The 19757-nt window shown below is 35.8% G+C and overlaps 1 protein-coding gene across 1 annotated transcript; it reads right to left on the bottom strand.

The window, feature by feature from the left end:
* Nucleotides 1-2905: 2905 nt before the first annotated feature.
* Nucleotides 2906-5122, bottom strand: LOC134238517 (mucin-5AC-like). The gene is made up of 5 exons (XM_062720643.1): nucleotides 4808-5122; nucleotides 4085-4230; nucleotides 3696-3819; nucleotides 3299-3525; nucleotides 2906-3148 (listed from the first exon to the last, which is right to left on the bottom strand). The coding sequence occupies exons 1-5, from the start codon at nucleotides 4980-4982 to the stop codon at nucleotides 2906-2908; spliced, it is 915 nt and encodes a 304-aa protein (XP_062576627.1). The 5' UTR covers nucleotides 4983-5122.
* Between the last annotated feature and the right edge of the window lie 14635 nt (nucleotides 5123-19757).

Genomic DNA, 19757 nt, shown 5'->3' on the forward strand with positions numbered 1-19757 from the left:
GTTTAAAAATTTTCATTCATATCAAAACTTCTACAGTGCCTAGATATTGATAAAATGTGAAACATCTCAAAACCTCATTGGGATTCGAACCCGCGAAGGAAGGAACAACTCCTTACTCCGAGACTCGATAGAAGACGCTCTAACCACAGCATATTAAACATGCCAACTATCATTTTAATTCTTTTTTCATTAAGAATTAAATTTTAGTATTTGTCATAATCTTCCATGTACATATATGTAGAAATGCACGAGAGGAGGTTCATAGCTGGAGAATACAGAACATGTGATTATATTTTACTATCATATGCCTCTTGTGTTGTCAAGTTATTCAGAATATATCTTTGGTCAATACAGCCCATCAGTTTTCAATAAAAGCATATATAGGGCAAAGGGGAAATATGTAGATTTATTCAGACATATTCTTCTGTTTTAGCAAAGTACACCCCCCCTCTGCCCCTTCAAAAAAAAAAAATTAAGTCTACATACTCTTATTAAACTGCACCTGTTACAAAGCAATAAGTTGATAATAGTCATTTGTATTTATTTAGAAAGTTATAGTCATGTTATTCATCAGCTATACATACTTCTATAAGTCTGTTTGCTCAGATTTCAAAGAAACGTGTAACAGAACCACAAAACTAATTATCTATAAAGCATCCTCGAGTTCTAACAAAATATGTTTAATACAAAGCTAGAGGGATTCAAAATAAAGCAAAAATATGCCGGAACATCATTTCTGTTGACAAACAAATCAGGTTGTACATGTATTTTAATACAACTAAATTTGTTTTCTCTTCTTTTAATATCATTTATAGACATGGTTTATGTAAATTATATAATAAACTTTACAATTTGTCTCATTTAATTAAGGTTCATAAACCCTCTGCTCACTCATATAAAATGTTGCTTGAACCTTAATAATTTTCCAAAAGAACTGTATTCTATAAATAAAATACGAACAATTATAGCATAGCTTGCGGGGCAAAATTGGACAAAAAAGATATCATTAAGAGTTATCTCTCTTATCAAAGTATCAATGAACCTTAATTAATTTGCTACAATAATTGCAGAATAATAGCGGGATTTGATTTGTTTATTGATAGATGGAAGCGAGCATTTCAGTCTGTCTTTATTAGGGTAAACATCAAGATGTAGACATAAAGATGTAGTCATGTCCACTGCATGAGTAAGTGTTATCTGTTTTCCACTTTTGAGAATGTCCGTTGTGGAAGAGGCTGTATAAAGTAGGCATGTCTAATGCTTGAGGGAGTTGTCCGTTTATGTTTTTATTGTTGACAGACTGTGTCTACTGTTTGGGTGGGGTTGGGGCGGTCCGTTTGTTCTTGACTTGGTGTTGTTTGTGTCTACTGTTTGGGTGGGGTTGGGGCAGTCTGTTTCTTGTTGACTTGGTGTTGTTCGTGTCTACTGTTTTGGTGAGGTTGTTGTGGTCCGTTTCTTGCTGTCTTGGTGTTGTTTGTGTCTACTGTTTGGGTGGGGTTGGTGTGGTCCGTTTCTTGTTGTTTTGGTGTTGTTTGTGTCTACTGTTTAGGTGAGGTTGGTGTGGTCCGTTTCCTGTTGTCTTGGTGTTGTTTGTGTCTACTGTTTGGGTGGGGTTGGTGTGGTCCGTTTCTTGTTGGCTTGTTGTTGTTTGTGTCTACTGTTTGGGTGAGGTTGGTGTGGTCCGTTTCTTGCTGTCTTGGTGTTGTTTGTGTCTACTGTTTGGGTGAGGTTGGTGTGGTCCGTTTCCTGTTATCTTGGTGTTGTTTGTGTCTACTGTTTGGTTGGGGTTGGTGTGGTCTGTTTCCTGTTGTCTTGGTGTTGTTTATGTCTACTGTTTGGGTGTGGTTGGTGTGGTCCGTTTCCTGTTGTCCTGGTGTTGTTTGTTTCTACTGTTTGGGTGAGGTTGGTGTGGTCCGTTTCTTGTTGACTTGTTGTTATGTTTGTGTCTACTGTTTGGGTGTGGTTGGTGTGGTCCGTTTCTTGTTGTCTTGGTGTTGTTTGTGTCTACTGTTTGTGTGGGGTCAGTGTGGTCTATTTCTTGTTGCCTTGGTGTTGTTCGAGTCTACTGTTTGGGTGGGGTTGGTGTGGTCCGTTTCCTGTTGTCTTGTTGTGTTTGTGTCTACTGTTTGTGTGAGGTTGGTGTGGTCTGTTTCCTGCTGACTTGGTGTTGTTCGTGTCTACTGTTTGGGTGAGGTTGGTGTGGCCCGTTTCTTGTTGTCTTGGTGTTGTTCGTGTCTACTGTTTGGGTGAGGTTGGTGTGGTCTGTTTCTTGTTGTCTTGGTGTTGTTTGTGTCTACTGTTTGGGTGGGGTTGGTGTTGTCCGTTTCTTGTTGTCTTGTTGTGTTTGTGTCTACTGTTTGTGTGGTGTTGGTGTTGTCTATTTCTTGTTGTCTTGTTGTGTTTGTGTCTACTGTTTGTGTGGGGTTGGTATGGTCTGTTTCTTGTTGACTTGGTGTTGTTTGTGTCTACTGTTTGTGTGGGGTTGGTATGGTCTGTTTCTTGTTGTCTTGGTGTTGTTCGTGTCTACTGTTTGGGTGAGGTTGGTGTGGTCTGTTTCTTGTTGTCTTGTTGTGTTTGTGTCTACTGTTTGTGTGGTGTTGGTGTTGTCTATTTCTTGTTGTCTTGTTGTGTTTGTGTCTACTGTTTGTGTGGGGTTGGTATGGTCTGTTTCTTGTTGACTTGGTGTTGTTTGTGTCTACTGTTTGTGTGGGGTTGGTATGGTCTGTTTCTTGTTGTCTTGGTGTTGTTTGTGTCTACTGTTTGGGTGAGGTTGGTGTGGTCCGTTTCTTGTTTACTTGGTGTTGTTTGTGTCTACTGTTTGGGTGAGGTTGGTGTGGTCTATTTCTTGTTGACTTGTTGTTGTGTTTATATCTACTGTTTGGGTGGTGTTGTTTGTTTCTACTGTTTAGGTGAGGTTGGTGTTGTCCGTTTCTTGTTGTGTTTGTGTCTTCTGTTTGTGTGGGGTTGGTGTGGTCTGTTTCCTGCTGACTTGGTGTTGTTTGTGTCTACTGTTTGGGTGAGGTTGGTGTGGTCCGTTTCCTGTTGTCTTGGGCTTGTTTTTGTCTACTGTTTGGGTGGGGTTGTTTGTTTCTACTGTTTGGGTGGGGTTGGTGTGGTCCGTTTCCTGTTGTCTTGGTGTTGTTTGTGTCTACTGTTTGGGTGGGGTTGTTGTGGTCTATTTCTTGTTGTCTTGGTGTTGTTGTGTGTTTCTACTGTTTAGGTGGGGTTGGTGTGGTCTGTTTCTTGTTGTCTTGGTTTTTTTTGTTTTGACTGTTTGGGCCGTGTTGTTTGTGTTTACTGTTTTGGGTTTTGGTGTGGTCCGTTTCTTACTCTTGGGTTTACTAACAGGTGGAGAAGCAGCAGCTTGCGGCTGACGGATTTGGATCTGCTGTAGCTGTTTATACTGAAGCTGCTGTAGTTGTAGCATATGTTGTTGGGGAACTGCGCCCCCTTGTGGTGTGTTAGGTTTGAACTGAGACAGGGTAGCTAACTGGTGTCCGGAAATGTTTTGTGCTGTCAGCTGCACTGTAATAAGGGAAAGGACAAAAAATGTTACAACATTTGCAAATTCCACCATTTTATATTCATTCTGCTACTAAGACAAGAACTATTCCTCTTAATTAGACATTTAAAAAATTGGAAAATTAAGTACACAGCAGAATTTGTTCAGTCAGTTCATCAGGCTTCCACCTTACCTGTTGTCGGTAGGGATGACCCTGGTTTACCACCAGACTGGGAGGTCACGACCCCTGTTCCTGACTTCCCTGGCGCCCTCTGTTGAGGGAGACCCACTAACTGTATACCAGGCTGTCCCTGGATCTGAATTATCAGATATTTATTTAAATGGATGATTACTTCACCTAAATGCTTTTCAAGATCAACATCACCCAAAAAATACATAATGAGGAGCTTGTTAATACACTGTGAGATTATATGTGTGTGTGAGAATTATTTACCTGTAAGTGAGATACTAGTATTGAAGTTATCTGCTTTTGAGATGTTTACTTAACCTGTATTGAGATGTTGTGTTTACCTGAGAGATATTAAGGTGAGAAGCTTAGATTAGATTTTTATTAGACTTTACCTGTAGAAGAGGAACAGAGGATGGCTGTCTGATGTTAGATCCAGGTTGAGTCTTTACTCCTCCCTGTACAAAGGGGGTGATTCCTATGATGGGGGATAAGAGTCCTCCTGAACCAGTGATAACAGTACTGGGGGAAGTCACTGACTCTGTAGTACGCCAAAATACTTCATGAAATAATTGATAACTGTATGCCTTGGAGTGAAAGGTTAAAAATGAAAATCAAGATAATGCATAAATTTCTTAGGCAGGGGATGAAATTATTATACAGATTTGTATAAAAGTTTTAAAAATATATCATCCTTTACCATATAATACATAAATCCTAAAGTATTTTTTAGAGAACTTGGGTCCAATTTTACAAAAGACAAAACTGTAATCTTGCAAATAACTTTCTTTTACACGTAAATACAAAGTTTTTAAAAAAAACTTTTCAAATAGGATTGAGAAGGATATATCTATGAAGGCAATATGTAATAGAATCATTAATTGTGCAATATTCTAAAACCACCATACATTTTTCTCTCAGTCTTAAGTTCTTTTATAAAACAGGCCCCTTAGATGTACATGTAAAGATGGTAAATCTGAAATCCTATACAATATCCAAGATCATTTGCATACTCTAATATTAAAACATCAAAAGATGATCTTATTTTTATTTACCTGATGTGACTGTAGATGATGATTTATTTACCTGATGTGACTGTAGGTGATGATTTTTTTTACCTGATGTGACTGTAGATGATGAAGGTGATGATGAAGTGAAGGATAAACCAGAAGTGGTGACAGCTGTGGGCATTGATGTTACCATGGTAACCAAAGTTGGTGCTGATCCAACAGATGATGAAGTCTGAATTACAAAAGATACTCTGACATTGGTAAAAGATTCAATAAGTTTCATTGAGCAGGTCTGACAGATTACCCTTAAACCTTGTAAAAGACTTGAAGCATTTTTCAAAAGATTTAGTCATTGATACCTGCATGTTAATATAAATAATTAGAACAATAATTCTACCAGGCTATTTTTAAAATGTCTAATGAAAATAGGAAATGAACACCTGGCAAGCTTATAAAGTATAATAATTAACAGTAGGCATTTAGTAGAAAAGCCTTGAAACTTCATTTTATTAACAGAATAAATGTCAATAAAGTAGAAATTGTCCCACAAACTTTACACAGAATCACCCATATACATGAGACAAGACATCAAACATTGACATGCAATGCTAAAGCAAGCCCTCCCTAACCATACTTAATTATTTATCAGATTAATTCTGAAATTCCCTGCACAAACACTCATATACTGTACATTTAATTGTCAGTATCCTTCATTGATGAATTTAAACACTTCATTTGTCAAATGTTTACACCCTTAATGCCAAAAAGTGAGAGCATGCTGAACCCACACATAACCATTGTTACCATGCAGACAAACTGGAGGTGCTTGATCTCAGCTGGAATCATCTACGTAATAGAGGAGGTAAAGAACTGGCTCTGGGACTGGAGGTAGGCTACACCAGGTGAAAATTATCCTCAAGTGTTCAAACTGCACTGCTAATTTATACATTTGATCCATAATAAAATATCATCTTTGATGTCAATTATCAATGTCTGTCTCCAAAATAAGGTTTTTGAAGAATATAAAATTTAGGACTGGTGGATTTTATAGTTAAAGATAATTTACTGCCCATATACTGTTAACATTGGTCGAGAAATGTACTTTTTGAGATGTCTAACAGATTGTCTTCATTAAAACATTTATTGATACTCTTGTGCATTGCAATAAGTAGTTATTTATACGTAGTGAATGTGTACGCTTTCATCACATTCATCAGGAAGAAATATTATATTTTAAGCATGTACTTTTTTGTTTTCATTCAGTTGTTGCTAAAAAATTATTCTTAGCATATTTACTTCGTTAGTCGTTGTTTCATTGACATACAAGTATATGTAAATCAAGTATACAGAGTTGTAATGAAATGGACTTTAGAATTGGGCATGAATATTTTCCATACACATTTCTGCCTCTAATATAGCGATATAGTACGAATGTTAACTTTGACTCTTTAAAGAAAACAAGGATAAACAGCTGGTGGAGGCTTTCCTAGTCAACACAGATTTACAGGAACTCAAACTGAATTGTAACAGGATTATCAAGGACTGTCTGGAGAAATTACTTAAAAGGATTCAAACAAAACTCCACCCTCAGAACGATATAGATGAGGAGGGGGTCACAGTAAATCAAACAGAGCTTCACCCTCAGAACGCTCAGGGTAAGGAGGGGGGTTACAGTAAATCAAACAGATCTCCACCCTTAGAACGCCCAGGGTAAGGAGGGGGCTGACAGTAAATCAAACAGAGCTCCATCCTCAGAACGCTCGGGGTAAGGAGGGGGTTACAGTAAATCAAAGAGAACTCCACCCTCATAACGCTCAAGTTAAAGAGGGGGGTCACAGTAAATCAATCAGAGCTCCACCCTCAGAAAGCTCAGGGTAAAGAGGGGGGTCTCAGTAAATGAAACAGAGCTTCACCCTCAGAAAGCTCAGGGTAAGGAGGGGGTTACAGTAAATCAAACAAAACTCCACCCTCAGAACGCTTAGGGTAAGGGGAGGGGAGTGACAGTAAATCAAACAGAACTCCACGCTCAGAACGCTCAGGGTAAGGAGGGGGTTACAGTAAACAGGGTTACAGGAACTGAACCTGAACTGTAACAGGATCAACAAGGACTGTCTGGAGAAACTACTGAAAGGATTCAAACAGAACTCCACCCTCAGATCGATAAAGATGAGGTGGGGCCCGGGGTCACAGTAAATCAAACAGAACTCCACCCTCAGAACGCTCAGGGAAAGGAGGGGGTTACAGTAAATCAATCAGAGCTCCACCCTCAGAACGCTCAGGGTAAAGAGGGGGGTCTCAGTAAATCTAACAGAACTCCACCGTCAGAATGCTCAGGGTAAGGAGGGGGTCACAGTAAATCAAACAGAACACCACCCTCAGAACGCTCAGGGTAAGGAGGGGGTTACAGTAAATCAAACAGAACTCCACCCTCAGAACGCTCAGGGAAAGGATGGGGGGGGGGGGGTCAGAGTACATCCATCAGAACTCCACCCTAAAAACGCTCAATGTGAGAAGGGGGGGGTCACAGTAAATCGAACAGAACATTCTTAGAATGGACGTGGATTAGGACGCAACATAAAATAAAAAAGTACTAACTGGAAACTATCACAATTGTTAGACAAAGAAACATAACTCTGAATGAGTTTTATGATTGTAAATTGTAACCTGGCATAAGATGAGCATAACTTGTTTGCCCTGTCTAAGATATTAATTGCTACATGTAGTAACACTTGTTGGACAAGTTCTCTCACCCTTGCTAAATCTTTAATACATGTATTCCATTTTTCACAAAACAAATTAAATAAATAGAGAACATATTTTGATTGTTTTCATTATTTAACTTTACCAAATGTATTGTATTAATAAGTATTTATTTTTTATTATTTACAACGCAAATCTAATTGTTTCATCGACAATTTTATGTTCATGAGAATTCAATGACAAAAAGACAATTTCAAAGAAAAATAATCTCCTCGACCAATCACAATACAAAATACAATACAAATTACATCACCAGGAGCGCAACTGGTGCTCAACATGTGCGAGGAGCGCCCGGATGTAGGACTGATGGAAATTAATATTCACTTGAGGCGCTATCTAGAAACACTTTGGTTCTGCATATCATAGCAGATATTGAACAAAACCTCATCATAGCTAAACACATTAAATTAATGCATACTACAATACATATATTGACATATTACTTGCATGATTATTCCACACACCTGTAAAATACATAAGATTAAATTAAGAATTTTTTAGAATAGAGCTTTAATAAGCTTTGATTTACAAGAAAAAAAGTCCTAGAAATTCATTTAGCCATGCCTCTGGTTGTTAATTTAGACCCAGCTGGTGGAACTGTCGTTTACGGAGGCGGCCCACAAACTGGACTCGGAGCGGGGGATAAAAATCTTGTACGGCATGGTGCGGGGTCAGGACCCCCAGGACGGCGATCAGGACGAGGACGGACTGATTCAGGAGAACCCCACCCTCGTCCTGATGGAGTTCGCGCGCCTGATGGGATTCCGGCCGATGGATCTATTGTCCACGTTTGACAAGGACAAGAGCATGTCACTGGACAAAGCCGAGATTAAAATGGGACTAAGGGTGAGACATAATTAAATTGTCTTAAAATGTCTGAGAACTTGAGAAGAGAAATTTGAAAACACAAATTGAACTAAAATCAATAACATCAAAATGAAAAACTTTCAACGCTTTTATCAACTAAATCAATTTAAAGTAAAGGATTTTTGATATCATTAAGAACTGTTTTTGTAATAAACATGAAATTTGTAAATACGTACCTTGTTATTGGTAATTAGAAGCATTTTTTTGTTGAAATCATTTATAGTTTTCATACACGAACATTGATGTTGATATTAAAAGAAAATGACTTAGTTTCAGATTGACATTACCTATATTAAGTTTTTTGGATTTTAAATCTTCCAATTCCCTTGGACACTTATTGTGTCACGTTATTATAATCTGCAGACAAATTCTTGTATTCATTTAAAGCATAATTTATTCAAAAACCTCTACATGAAAGGTATACGTCTCTCGTTTTAACTTTCAATACGACATCAAGATGTATCGACTATGTTTAATCAATTAACAATATTGACTTTCTTCCGAAGATGAATTAATAATATCCCTTTGAAGCTCCAATATAAAAGATATCGCAGACTTTGACACATCTATTTCGTATTTGGATATTTGGCTAGAAAAAGACATAAAATGTTATCCTGACAATAAATCTCTGTGATAAACGTGATGCCTTGAACTTCTCCCGAGTTAACTTCTCTAATTTAAATTTTTGTAGCAATATATTCATATCACCTGCATATTGGGTGTCTCCCGATTCTATTTGAGAGATCATGCATTTTTTAATTAAATTAATTTTGTTAACGAATAAAAGGCTACTTAAAAGAGCTTAGGCTGGATATAAACAGTATCTTTTGAAGTCATCATTTGACTGTGCTATATATGATCAAAACCAATTGCCTTCTTAGCAAATACAAACCATAATTCTGTCAAATGTAGACTTACACTTTTAGGCATATTGTTATATGCCTTTATTTTTCCCGTGTGCCAGATCATCATAAGGAGAACACGACTGGTCTGAATCTTACTCCTCAACAAACACTGTGAATCTGTGATACCATGTTGATATCACGTGACAGAGAGAACAGTGGACTTGTTTTCGAAAAAAAATTCTCCAATTGTTGTTTGCTTCCAAGTTTATTCCTATTGTAACGTATGTCTTTTTTTAGGACTTTGAATGTCTACGTTTCCTACATTCAACCGTGGAGTTTCTGTAACATGATATTCTGCTGTTTATGTCTTGGATGAGACTTTGTTTTCTTTTCTAGTTATACTGTACCCAGCTATAATATTCAAGAAGGATGTGGAGATAACGAACAATATTCAATCTCAAAGTCCAAAAAAGTGTACAAAAAACAGGAGCATAGCAAACATGGACCTCCGAAACATCAGAGGTGGGATCAGGTGCCATGGAAGAGTGAGCATCCCCTGTTGACCGGTCACACCAGCCGTGTGCTTCTTGTCATGATCAGGATATAAAGGGAAAATCTGTCGTCAATTCAGTGTATACACATGTAACTAAATATGGAGTAACAATTGGTACGGAAAACGTCAGACAGCACAGCTTTGTCTCAATGATAAATTGTATTTGCTGACAATGTCATTGTATCGACCATAGAACTTACGAAATGATGACTTTAAACGAGACTGCTGATATTCTTGTTTCATCAACTTGTCGATAATTTATCTCGTTTTAGAAATTATTCATACGTAGAGCATGCTTTTGCGTATCGAATCAACTGAGATATTTAGACTCCGTATGCAGGTGATTAAGGTATATTGCTGCATAAGTAGGGGAAATTGAAAATAGAATAGTTAAAGTCATCACTTTTATCATATAGCTTGGTTGTTAGATTACTATTAGTGCCTTTTTCTAGTAAAATATCCAAGTATGAAACAGATGCTAACAACGGAGCGCAATTTGTACCCATGAAATTCCAATTGATTGTTGGAATACCTGGTCTCCAAAAACCACATAGATATTGTCTATAAGAAACTCAAACTTCTTCTTGATGTCAACTTCAGAGTACTTATGTGTGCAATTAGAATCTGCTTTAACAAAATACTTTGCAAATGACCAATGACAAGATAAGTAAATTCGTTTCGAGTTCCATTTTTATTGAACTAGCAGCTGTCAATGATATCAAAAAGCCTGGATTTTAATTTGTCGTGGGGAATTGTTGTCTATAAAGTTGAAAAGTCGTAAGTTTTCAAGCTGTTGATTTTTGTAAAGTTTTGTGATTTCAAATTGTCGAAAAGTTCTTTAGAATTTTGTAGTATTCACATCTGATTCACACAAGTAAGGGAAGTTGACGACAGAAAAGTTAAAGCCATCACGTTTATCATATAGCTTGGTTGTTAGATTATCATTAGTGTCTTTTTCAAGTGAAATATCCAAGAATGAAACAGATAAAGCAGACTCTGTGGTATCTTTCTTCTCCAGCTCACCAGGATATATCGTATCGACGTAGGAATGAAAATTACTATTGTTAATTGACAAAACGTTGTCGATATATCAAAATGTTAAATTGAAGGCCACAGCAAGTGTTTTCTTCTTTTCATGCATAAGATTTTGCACCAATTCTGCTTCATAGGAATATAAAATAGGTCGGCTAATAACGGAGCGCAATTTATACACATGGTAATTCCAATAGATTGTTGGAATACCTGGTCTCCAAAAAACACATAGATATTTTCAATCAAATATTTAAGCATCTCTTTGATATCAACTTCAGAGTACTTATGTGTGCAATCAGAATGTGTTTTAACAAAATAATTTTGTAAATGGCCAATATGATCAGGTAAGTAAATTTACGAGTTCCATTTTTATTGCAAAAGCAGATGTTAATGACATAAAAAAAGCTTGGACCTTCACTAACCGTGGTTGGGTATAAAGTTGAAAGTTGTGAGTTTTTAAGCTGTTGATTTTGGTAAAATGTTTTGATTTCAAATTGTCTAAAATTTTTTGGAATTATTGAGTACCCACATCTGATTCACACCACTTGATTATATTGTTGCACAGTACTCTTGAAGTTTTTCTTTCATTACTGTCAATACTTAAATATCGACGACGTATTGTCAATTAACAATGGTAATTTGCATTCCTATGTCGATACGATAAATCCTAGTGAGCTTGAGATAAAAGATACCACAGAGTCTGTCACTGCTATTTCATACTTGGATATTTTACTTGAAAAGACAGTAATGGTAATCTAACAAACAAGCCATATGATAAACGTGATGACTTTAACTTTCCTATCGTCAACTTCCCTTACTTATGCAGCAATATACCTTCATCACCTGCATACGGAGTATATATATCTCAGTTGATTCGATACGCAAGAGCATGCTCTACGTATGAACAATTTCTGAAACGAGGTAAATTATTGACAAGCAAGTTGATGATTGTTGATTGATTGTATATTGTTTAACGTCCCTCTCGAGAATTTTTCACTCATATGGAGACGTCACCGTATGCCGGTGAAGGGCTTCAAATTTTGACCTTTACTCGGCACTCAGGGCCATTGAGCAGTGAGGGATCTTTATCGTGCCAACGCCTGCCGCTGACACGGGGTCTCGATTTTTAAGTTCTCATCCAAAGGACCCGCAACTTTCAGTTCAAAGTGCCGAGCGCATGGCGAAGGAACAGTTGCTACCCATTTTAACGACTAGGTCAGTCGCGGCCAAGATACGGCCCCCCGATCACGGAGCGAGCGCTCTACCGACTGAGCTACCGTGAACGGTTAGCAAGTTGATGAAACAAGAATATCAGCAGTCTCGTTTAAAGTCATCATTTCGTAAGTTCTATGGTCGATACAATGATATGTCAGCAAATACAATTTAACATTGAGTCAAATGCTGACTGAAGTTTTTCGTACCATTTGTTAGTCCTTTATTTATACATTGAATTGACGACGGATTTTCCCGTTATTTCCTGATAATTACAAAGAGCACACGGCGGGAGTGACCGGTCGGCAGAGGATGCTCACTCCTCCATAGCAGATGATCCCACCTGTGCTGTTTTGGGGGTCCGTGTTTGCTCTGCTCTTATTTTGTATATTGTTTAATGGACTTTGAGACTGAATACTGTTCGGTTTCTCCATATCCTTCTCATTCAGCTGTTATATCAATGTGTGGGTTACATGGTTTGTTTTCTATATTCTAGTTATACTGTATTCCTCTGTCTGATCGTTGTCTGGATTATATGATACAGAAACTGGATGTAGACGGGGATGGAGAGATTGATCTCAAGTAAGTAAAGTCGGTTGAAGCAATGGCTCATAAGAAATATGCAGATCAAAGTAAGTCGACCCCATTTTGAGATGCAAAACTGGACAGAAAATAGATCTATGTTCTAGAACTTCTTGAATTAGATAATAAATAGTCCATTTTTAAAAGCTTATCAAGTTTAAGGATGAAGATGGAATGGAAAGGTAACAGTAACGTACAGTAATCGATCTAAAAATAAATCTAACAACAGAAATATTTGAATAGGAGCAAAAATCTCGAACCCCTGAAAATTCCAGATACAACAGAAGGGATAAGGTGGCCTGGAGGAGTAAGCAAGCTTTATACCGATTGTTATAGGCCTTTGTTTTCATATTGAATTTTGCTATGTAATGTTCCTTTAACCTTATCAATACACAGGGTTTACAGCTGGTTCATCATCAACTTAGGATGCTTGCTCCTCCTGGACCCCTGGTCCCTTCTTTTGAGATTTCTATGATCCGTGTTTTATGGCCAATTTGTTTTGTTTCTGAATTTTTTTTTTAGATCTATCATTCATCATTTTTTCCATCGTGTTTAATTCTGTAGTTCAATTAAACTTGAAAAGAAAGTGATCTCTATGGTCTTCCCTTAGTTGTTTTGTTTAAAAGCAAGTCATCACGTCCATTTTACAGTAGTTTTCACGAGGACGAAGACCTGGGATAACTATTCAGCATGTGATTGAACTTTTGGTTAATCGTTGTGTTGCAGCTATAAAAAATAATTAGACACCTGCTTATTTTAGATTCTGTAAACGTTTAGATTATTCTTGTGAAGCACATTAGTAGTTTTATACATGTATATGTATATACCTTTCGTCACAACAGAGCTTTATGTGTTGTTTCATAAATGACATTGTTGCAAACACGTAAGGCCGAAATGTACAATTCTCACTATTCTGAAGAAAGCTATATGCGGACTCCGGCTCGTGGCTTGAGAGGATGCATAAATGAATGTTGTACCAAAACCCTATAACATTAGTGTTGTATTCTAGTTGGCTTGTTTGATTTTGTAAATATATAAAAGATCCTACATGCGCTTGCATATATATATATATATCTACTTTTTTAAAAAGTAAACTGCTATATGTTATGTGTTCATGATCTGTTTAATTTGTGTGTTGGGAATCTTGGGGGTATTTTTGTTTTTTGTTTTTTAATTGCACTTTTGGTTTTTGGTGTACTCTATATGTCTAAGGTTATGTACCAGGGTGAAGGAGCTCAAAAAGACAAATGATGTACTTTATATCTTATATAAACTCTACTCCTACCCAATACTTAAAGATATGAGGTGTTTTGAGATTAGATGTTATCCAAAGATGAGTGTTGTGTTTATCACCACCATTCTAAGCATGAGGATGGACAGTAATTATAAAAACCAAATTACATTTTAAAAAAAAGGTTAATGTAAACAATTTATCTCATAATTTTATTCTAATTAAAAAGATATAGCAAAAAATAAATAATTTCTGAATCTTTTTAATACATGGAAATGTTTAGCATTAAATTCTTAAATAATTGATAAATGATGTATCTTGCTATTGACAGGGAAGTGATGCAAGCCAAGTCCGAATACAAGCTGAAGGAGAGAGAGATGCACAACGCCTCAAAGAACTGGAACTTTGACATAGAAAACACAGATATCGGACGTGTTCGAATCAAACTCCTGAGATTAATGCAGAGGAAAATGGACGGCAATCCCACATTTAGGGCGCGCGTGGACTTGTTCCAAGAGGCGCTCAAAGAGGGAAAACTCAAATCCGTGTACAACGACAAAAAAGACAAAGTCAAAGAACGAGAACAAATTCAACAAAAACGGATGATTAAACGACAGCTGGTAGACGACTCCTTAGATGAAGATGAACAATCCAATTTAAAACTCGACCTTGAAATTGTTAGCCAGGAGATGGCAACAGAAAACTCTAGAATCGGTAGCGGATCTAGGAGAGCGAGTGGACGTCCCGCGTCCGGACTTCAAAAACTAAAAGAGCACCAGGAAAACAGTGACTCACAATCCCCTAAAACTTCCCGGTGAAGTTCTTGTCTAACCCCCCGTCCTATTTCTAGGCATCCATCCCTCTGACCTAATTCTAGTCGCATCGACTCTACTACTCGCCCCAGGTCCACACATTCAAGTCAGAGAGGGTCGGGGAATTCCAGCACAAGGTCCTCAAAGCCGGGCTCTCCCCTGATTAACACGGCGAGGAAAGACTCCAAAAATATGACGCCTAATCCAAACTCAGAAAGAAGGAGCGGATCTAATAGAAATGATTTGAAACCCCTTAATTTCTCATTCACTATTTGATATAAGTTATTTATAAATAATGCGTGAATACTGAAAGAGTAAATTATTGGATTAAATGGATCTCACGATTTGAAAAGTCTGTAAAATTGTATTTAAAAAAATGTATTATTGTAAGGTGTATATGCGCAGCCTGCTGTGAATAGCATTACACACACGGCTGTGTTTGTATGTCCCTCCGTCCGCCGAATCACAGTTTGAAAAAAAGTTGAATATCTTAACAATAATAAAGCAATTCTTGATTCCCAAAAATTTCAGACGGTAAATAAATTACCAATGATGTAGAGGAGGTGGCCATAATTGTTTTATCTTGGAAACACGATGCAATCAAGACGGAGGAGTCGAGCTTAGATGAACTACATGCTCATACATGTACTTGGAATATACACCCATCTCATGACATCTTGTTCAGAAATTAAGTCTTATTAAGGCTTTTGTTTGATATTTTGCCGAAGTTCTACGATTTATAAATGAGAAGACCTGAACACTTTGACAGAATGAATTGAATACTTAAGAAATAGTTTAAAGAATTGAGTTGGCATTTAGCGAAGTCTTTAAGTTTTCGTCTTCTTTAAATTGGATATGATAAATGAAAAAGATGATCATAGATATCGAACAGTGATCAATTTTAAAAAAAAATAATGTAAATTTTGCAAATATGTGAACTGGGTATAAAACACGTATCACCTGGAAATTCCAGAGGGGGAATCGGGTGTCTTTAACAAGTAAGTATCTCCCGTTGACTGGACACATTCTCTGTGTGTCTTATATATTGATCAAGAAGATGGATTATATTTCGTAGTCAAATCTGGTATTAATACAAACACTCAACAACTGGTATAAAATATGTCTAAAAATGTGAACCAGTGAAACTTTATATTTGCAGAAAGGCAATTTTTAATTAAAGTAACATTATCAGTCAAAATCATGCGTTTTTCGATATCTGTAGCAAACAGAGAAAGACTTATGAAATTTATGAGAATACAGCTAAGATATGACGATTAAACAGTAAGAAAAAACTGCACAATATAAATGTTTAAAAAACAGCTGAGATCATGGTAACCATGAAAACTTATGCAACTTTTCTGTGCACGCGTACAATAGGGAGGAAGAATTATTGAGCAATATTTTCGTTATTGGGCATACTGAAATTATTTTTACTTTTATTTTTCTCCACAAAAATAGAATTTTTAGGTTCTGAAACCTGTGATTTTCTTAAACCTTGTACTTTTGGAAATTGAGCAAAATTAACATTGGTCATGCAAAAATTCTACGTTTGTCAATTTTCCCCTTTGTGCGTCACGGTTTCTCTAATTACTAATTAACAATTCTTTCCAAATTTAATGTTAAGGAAGGATTGAAAGTTTCCACAAAATTCTTGATAATCTTTGACATGATAAACATACTTAACTTACACGCATTGCACTGATATATGTAGTGCAGGAATCAATTTCAGGGAAGTCAGATAAGCCATGAGCTTTTTCTTCTAACCGTAATCACGCCCTCCTGTCCACAGTGGTGCTTCCTGCTCATTTAATAATTATAGAATAATTTCAGGACGTATAAATCCACATTTTCAGCTTGTTTCTCTAAATTGTTTAGTTTAATTGGAATCGGTACTTGGTAAAAAATAAAAGAAGTAGATTTTTTTAAACAATAAAATGCTTTCTTTGTTTGTTGATACTGGAATGAACGGAAGCAGTTGTTGCAGAAGAAAATGCATAACCCGCGTAAGCGGGTTATGTAATTTTTTTTCTGCAATAGCTGCGACCGTTCATTCCAGTATCAATAAACAAAGAAAGACATTTTATTGTTTATATTTATATCTTTTAAATAATCAATTAAAGTAGGATTAAAAAGATTATTATTATATTAATGATGCAAACGTCCTTATACGTTTCATTGATGGAACAGCCATGGCACTGATTAAGAAATCTGTACAGGCGACATGCCTACTGTAGTTTACGCAGTGATGAATCAATGGGGCTGAAATAAAGGAGAAAATTTTGTATATATATATTTCAATGAACTAATTCTAGCGTACATGTTAATATATATTTTGTTTTGGATGCATAATGAACATATGTTTAAACACTGAAAATTCTTCCGTATAATCTGCTGTATTTTTCATGTATATATTTTCAATATTGCGAATCCCCCTTATTTTTTTATATAATGTCAAAGTCAAACACTGAAAAATTACAGCATTTGAAAAAAAGTGCTAAAAATGAAAAGAATATATTCTAGCATTTGAAAAATTTCCCCTCCCTACATGCTCACAAACAAAATACATTTACGTTTATTTCTTCAAACTTTCTTTGGGAGTTGTTCCTCTTAAAATCCCTTGCTGCTGGTCTGTCTTATACTGATATATTGCTTCTAACTCTTGGTGTAACCTGGAGGCAAAACTGAGTTCATTTATTCTCTGAAGATTCTACAATTTCTCTATTCCTCATCAGTTCTGAATTAACTACAACGTACTAGATGCATTTCATTCAATATACATCATGTACGTGCCAACAGAATACAAGGAAATTTCTGGAACAAAAATGGATTGTTTTATTAAGATCAGTCAAAAAGATAAATTAGAAATTTTTATATATATAGTATTTTCTTCCTCAGGAGATTGGTTCTAGGAGTAAATTGGTTATCTTATTTTTCCCGCTTCATTTTGTAAGAACTTCCTCATACTGTCAGAAGAAAATGAAGGTTCTCATGTATGATATCACCTCCTGCTCTTCTCCAATCCATGTAGAAGTCAATCATAATATTGTTATTATTATATTGTCACACAATACCACAATGGAGACCACAAAATCTCGTGTAGTGATTCTGGGTATGCTTTCAGCACGTCCTTGATCGGGTGTATAAAGGAGTTTGTCCTAACATTTTTATCCCAGAAAACATCATTTTTCTGACTAAATTCCATGGTGATTCACAATTGATATTATTCCTTAGACTGTATACTGTATATGAGAAGGGTCGTGTTTCATGTCTATTACTTTGTTCCTCTATCACTACACTGCCTATAAGTGTAATCCTTGGCTCCCGTCTGTACAGATGAACACAGGTTGATCTCTGAGTCAACCTTTGATCAATTATTCTTCTGAATGCAAAATGATCAAACCTTCACACCGTAGAAAAGTTTAAAGGGCTACTCTGGACACACTTTTATCATGTTGTCAAATTACATACGCATATGTGTGCATTTCGTCCAATAATACTTTTAATATGACTCAAATTTTATCCCCAACACCTAATGTATGTTTCAAATAGTAATGAAAATACACACTTAACAAAACTTCTTAGTGTTTACTATATATATATGTTTATTCACCAATCAAGGGCCCACAGGGGGCATGAACAATTATTACAAAATGATAACATTGATTACAATTCTATATTAAGGATAATGTAACATGACTTGTGATTAAGTTTGACATTGAGAAGTGCATCACCACACTGGATCAAAAGCATAGAAACCATAGAATGATAAAAGAAAACACAATTAAATAAAAATGATAGATATAAGGTAAAAAAAAAAAAAAAAAAAAAAAAAAAATAAAAAAAAAAAAAAAAATCTTGTAGTAATGGCAGTACTCTAATATAAAACTAGTGCATCTTGAATACAAAGGGCACCAGGGATGATACCTCTACACAGCCAGTCTGGCAAACCTGTACCCTAAGTATTGAAGATGGTCATTCAAAAAAAATCATTTAAGTATTAACAGAAATAGTAATTTCAATTAATAAGTACTTAGCATATAATTAGAAACTTAATGCAAACTAATCTCTTGGAGTTAGTTCAATAGATATTTGACATATGCATACCCACATACACAAACACACACTTACTGTTACACAAATCCATGCATACAAAAATAATAATTTATATACAAATATATGTATGTATAGTATATATTATAAACATACACTTATTGTTACACATATCCATGCATACAAAAATAATAATTTACACACAAATATATGTATATATATAAACAAATGGTACTATCCTGTATAAATGTAAATCTGTGATCTTGAAGGTAGCATACAATTAATGTAAAGAAAAGGTAACTTGGATACAGAGGGTACCAGGGGACGATGCCTCTGCACAGCCGATTATACTGGCAAACCCGTACTCTAAGTATTCAAGACACCCATTCTGACTGATTCTGTACATTTAAGAAGGGAATGAGGGGACACATTAAATTTCAAAAAAAAAAAAAAAAAAAAAAAGAACAAACAAACAAACCAGGTTTACTAATACTTTTCATACTTCAGCTCTCATAATCATTTTACTGACTTGAATCAGTATTTGCACATCCTCATTAGTCATGAGCCAATTTAACTTATTTTCACTGTCCAAGTTGTGGAAATTCTTACAGGAATTGTTTATTAATTCATACAAGACTTTTCTTTCATCCTTAATGTGATTACATGAAAAGAGAAAATGTTTCTCATCATCAACTGTTTTGTTATTGCATCTATTGCAGTGTCTTTCTTCTCTAGGAATACCTATATATCTACCCCTTTCAATATTAAGTCTGTGAGCTGATATGCGAAAACGAGTAAAACTTCTCCTCTGCTCAAAATTCTTAATTAAATTAAGATACTATAATAAATGTATTTATTTTAAAAAACGACCTGATAGAATGGTATAATATTTTCAAATTTTTATAACCAAGTCTTCTCAACAATTCTTGAAAGAAAATCAATTATCACAGCTGAAAACCAATGTACCGTGACGAAGCTTAAAAACAATAAATCTGTACCTTGCGGTTTGTGTTTTGTATAATCAGCATCATTTTGTAGCCATTTTTAATTTTTGAAAACTGGTGTAACAAAAAAAAATTACAAATTGAACATTGACAAAGGAGGGAGAGCTTTT

The sequence above is a fragment of the Saccostrea cucullata genome, unplaced genomic scaffold (assembly GCF_032062105.1).
Source record: "Saccostrea cucullata isolate Sc308-1 unplaced genomic scaffold, CSIRO_AGI_Scuc_v1 ctg9520, whole genome shotgun sequence".
Classification (NCBI taxonomy): Eukaryota; Metazoa; Mollusca; class Bivalvia; order Ostreida; family Ostreidae; genus Saccostrea; species Saccostrea cuccullata.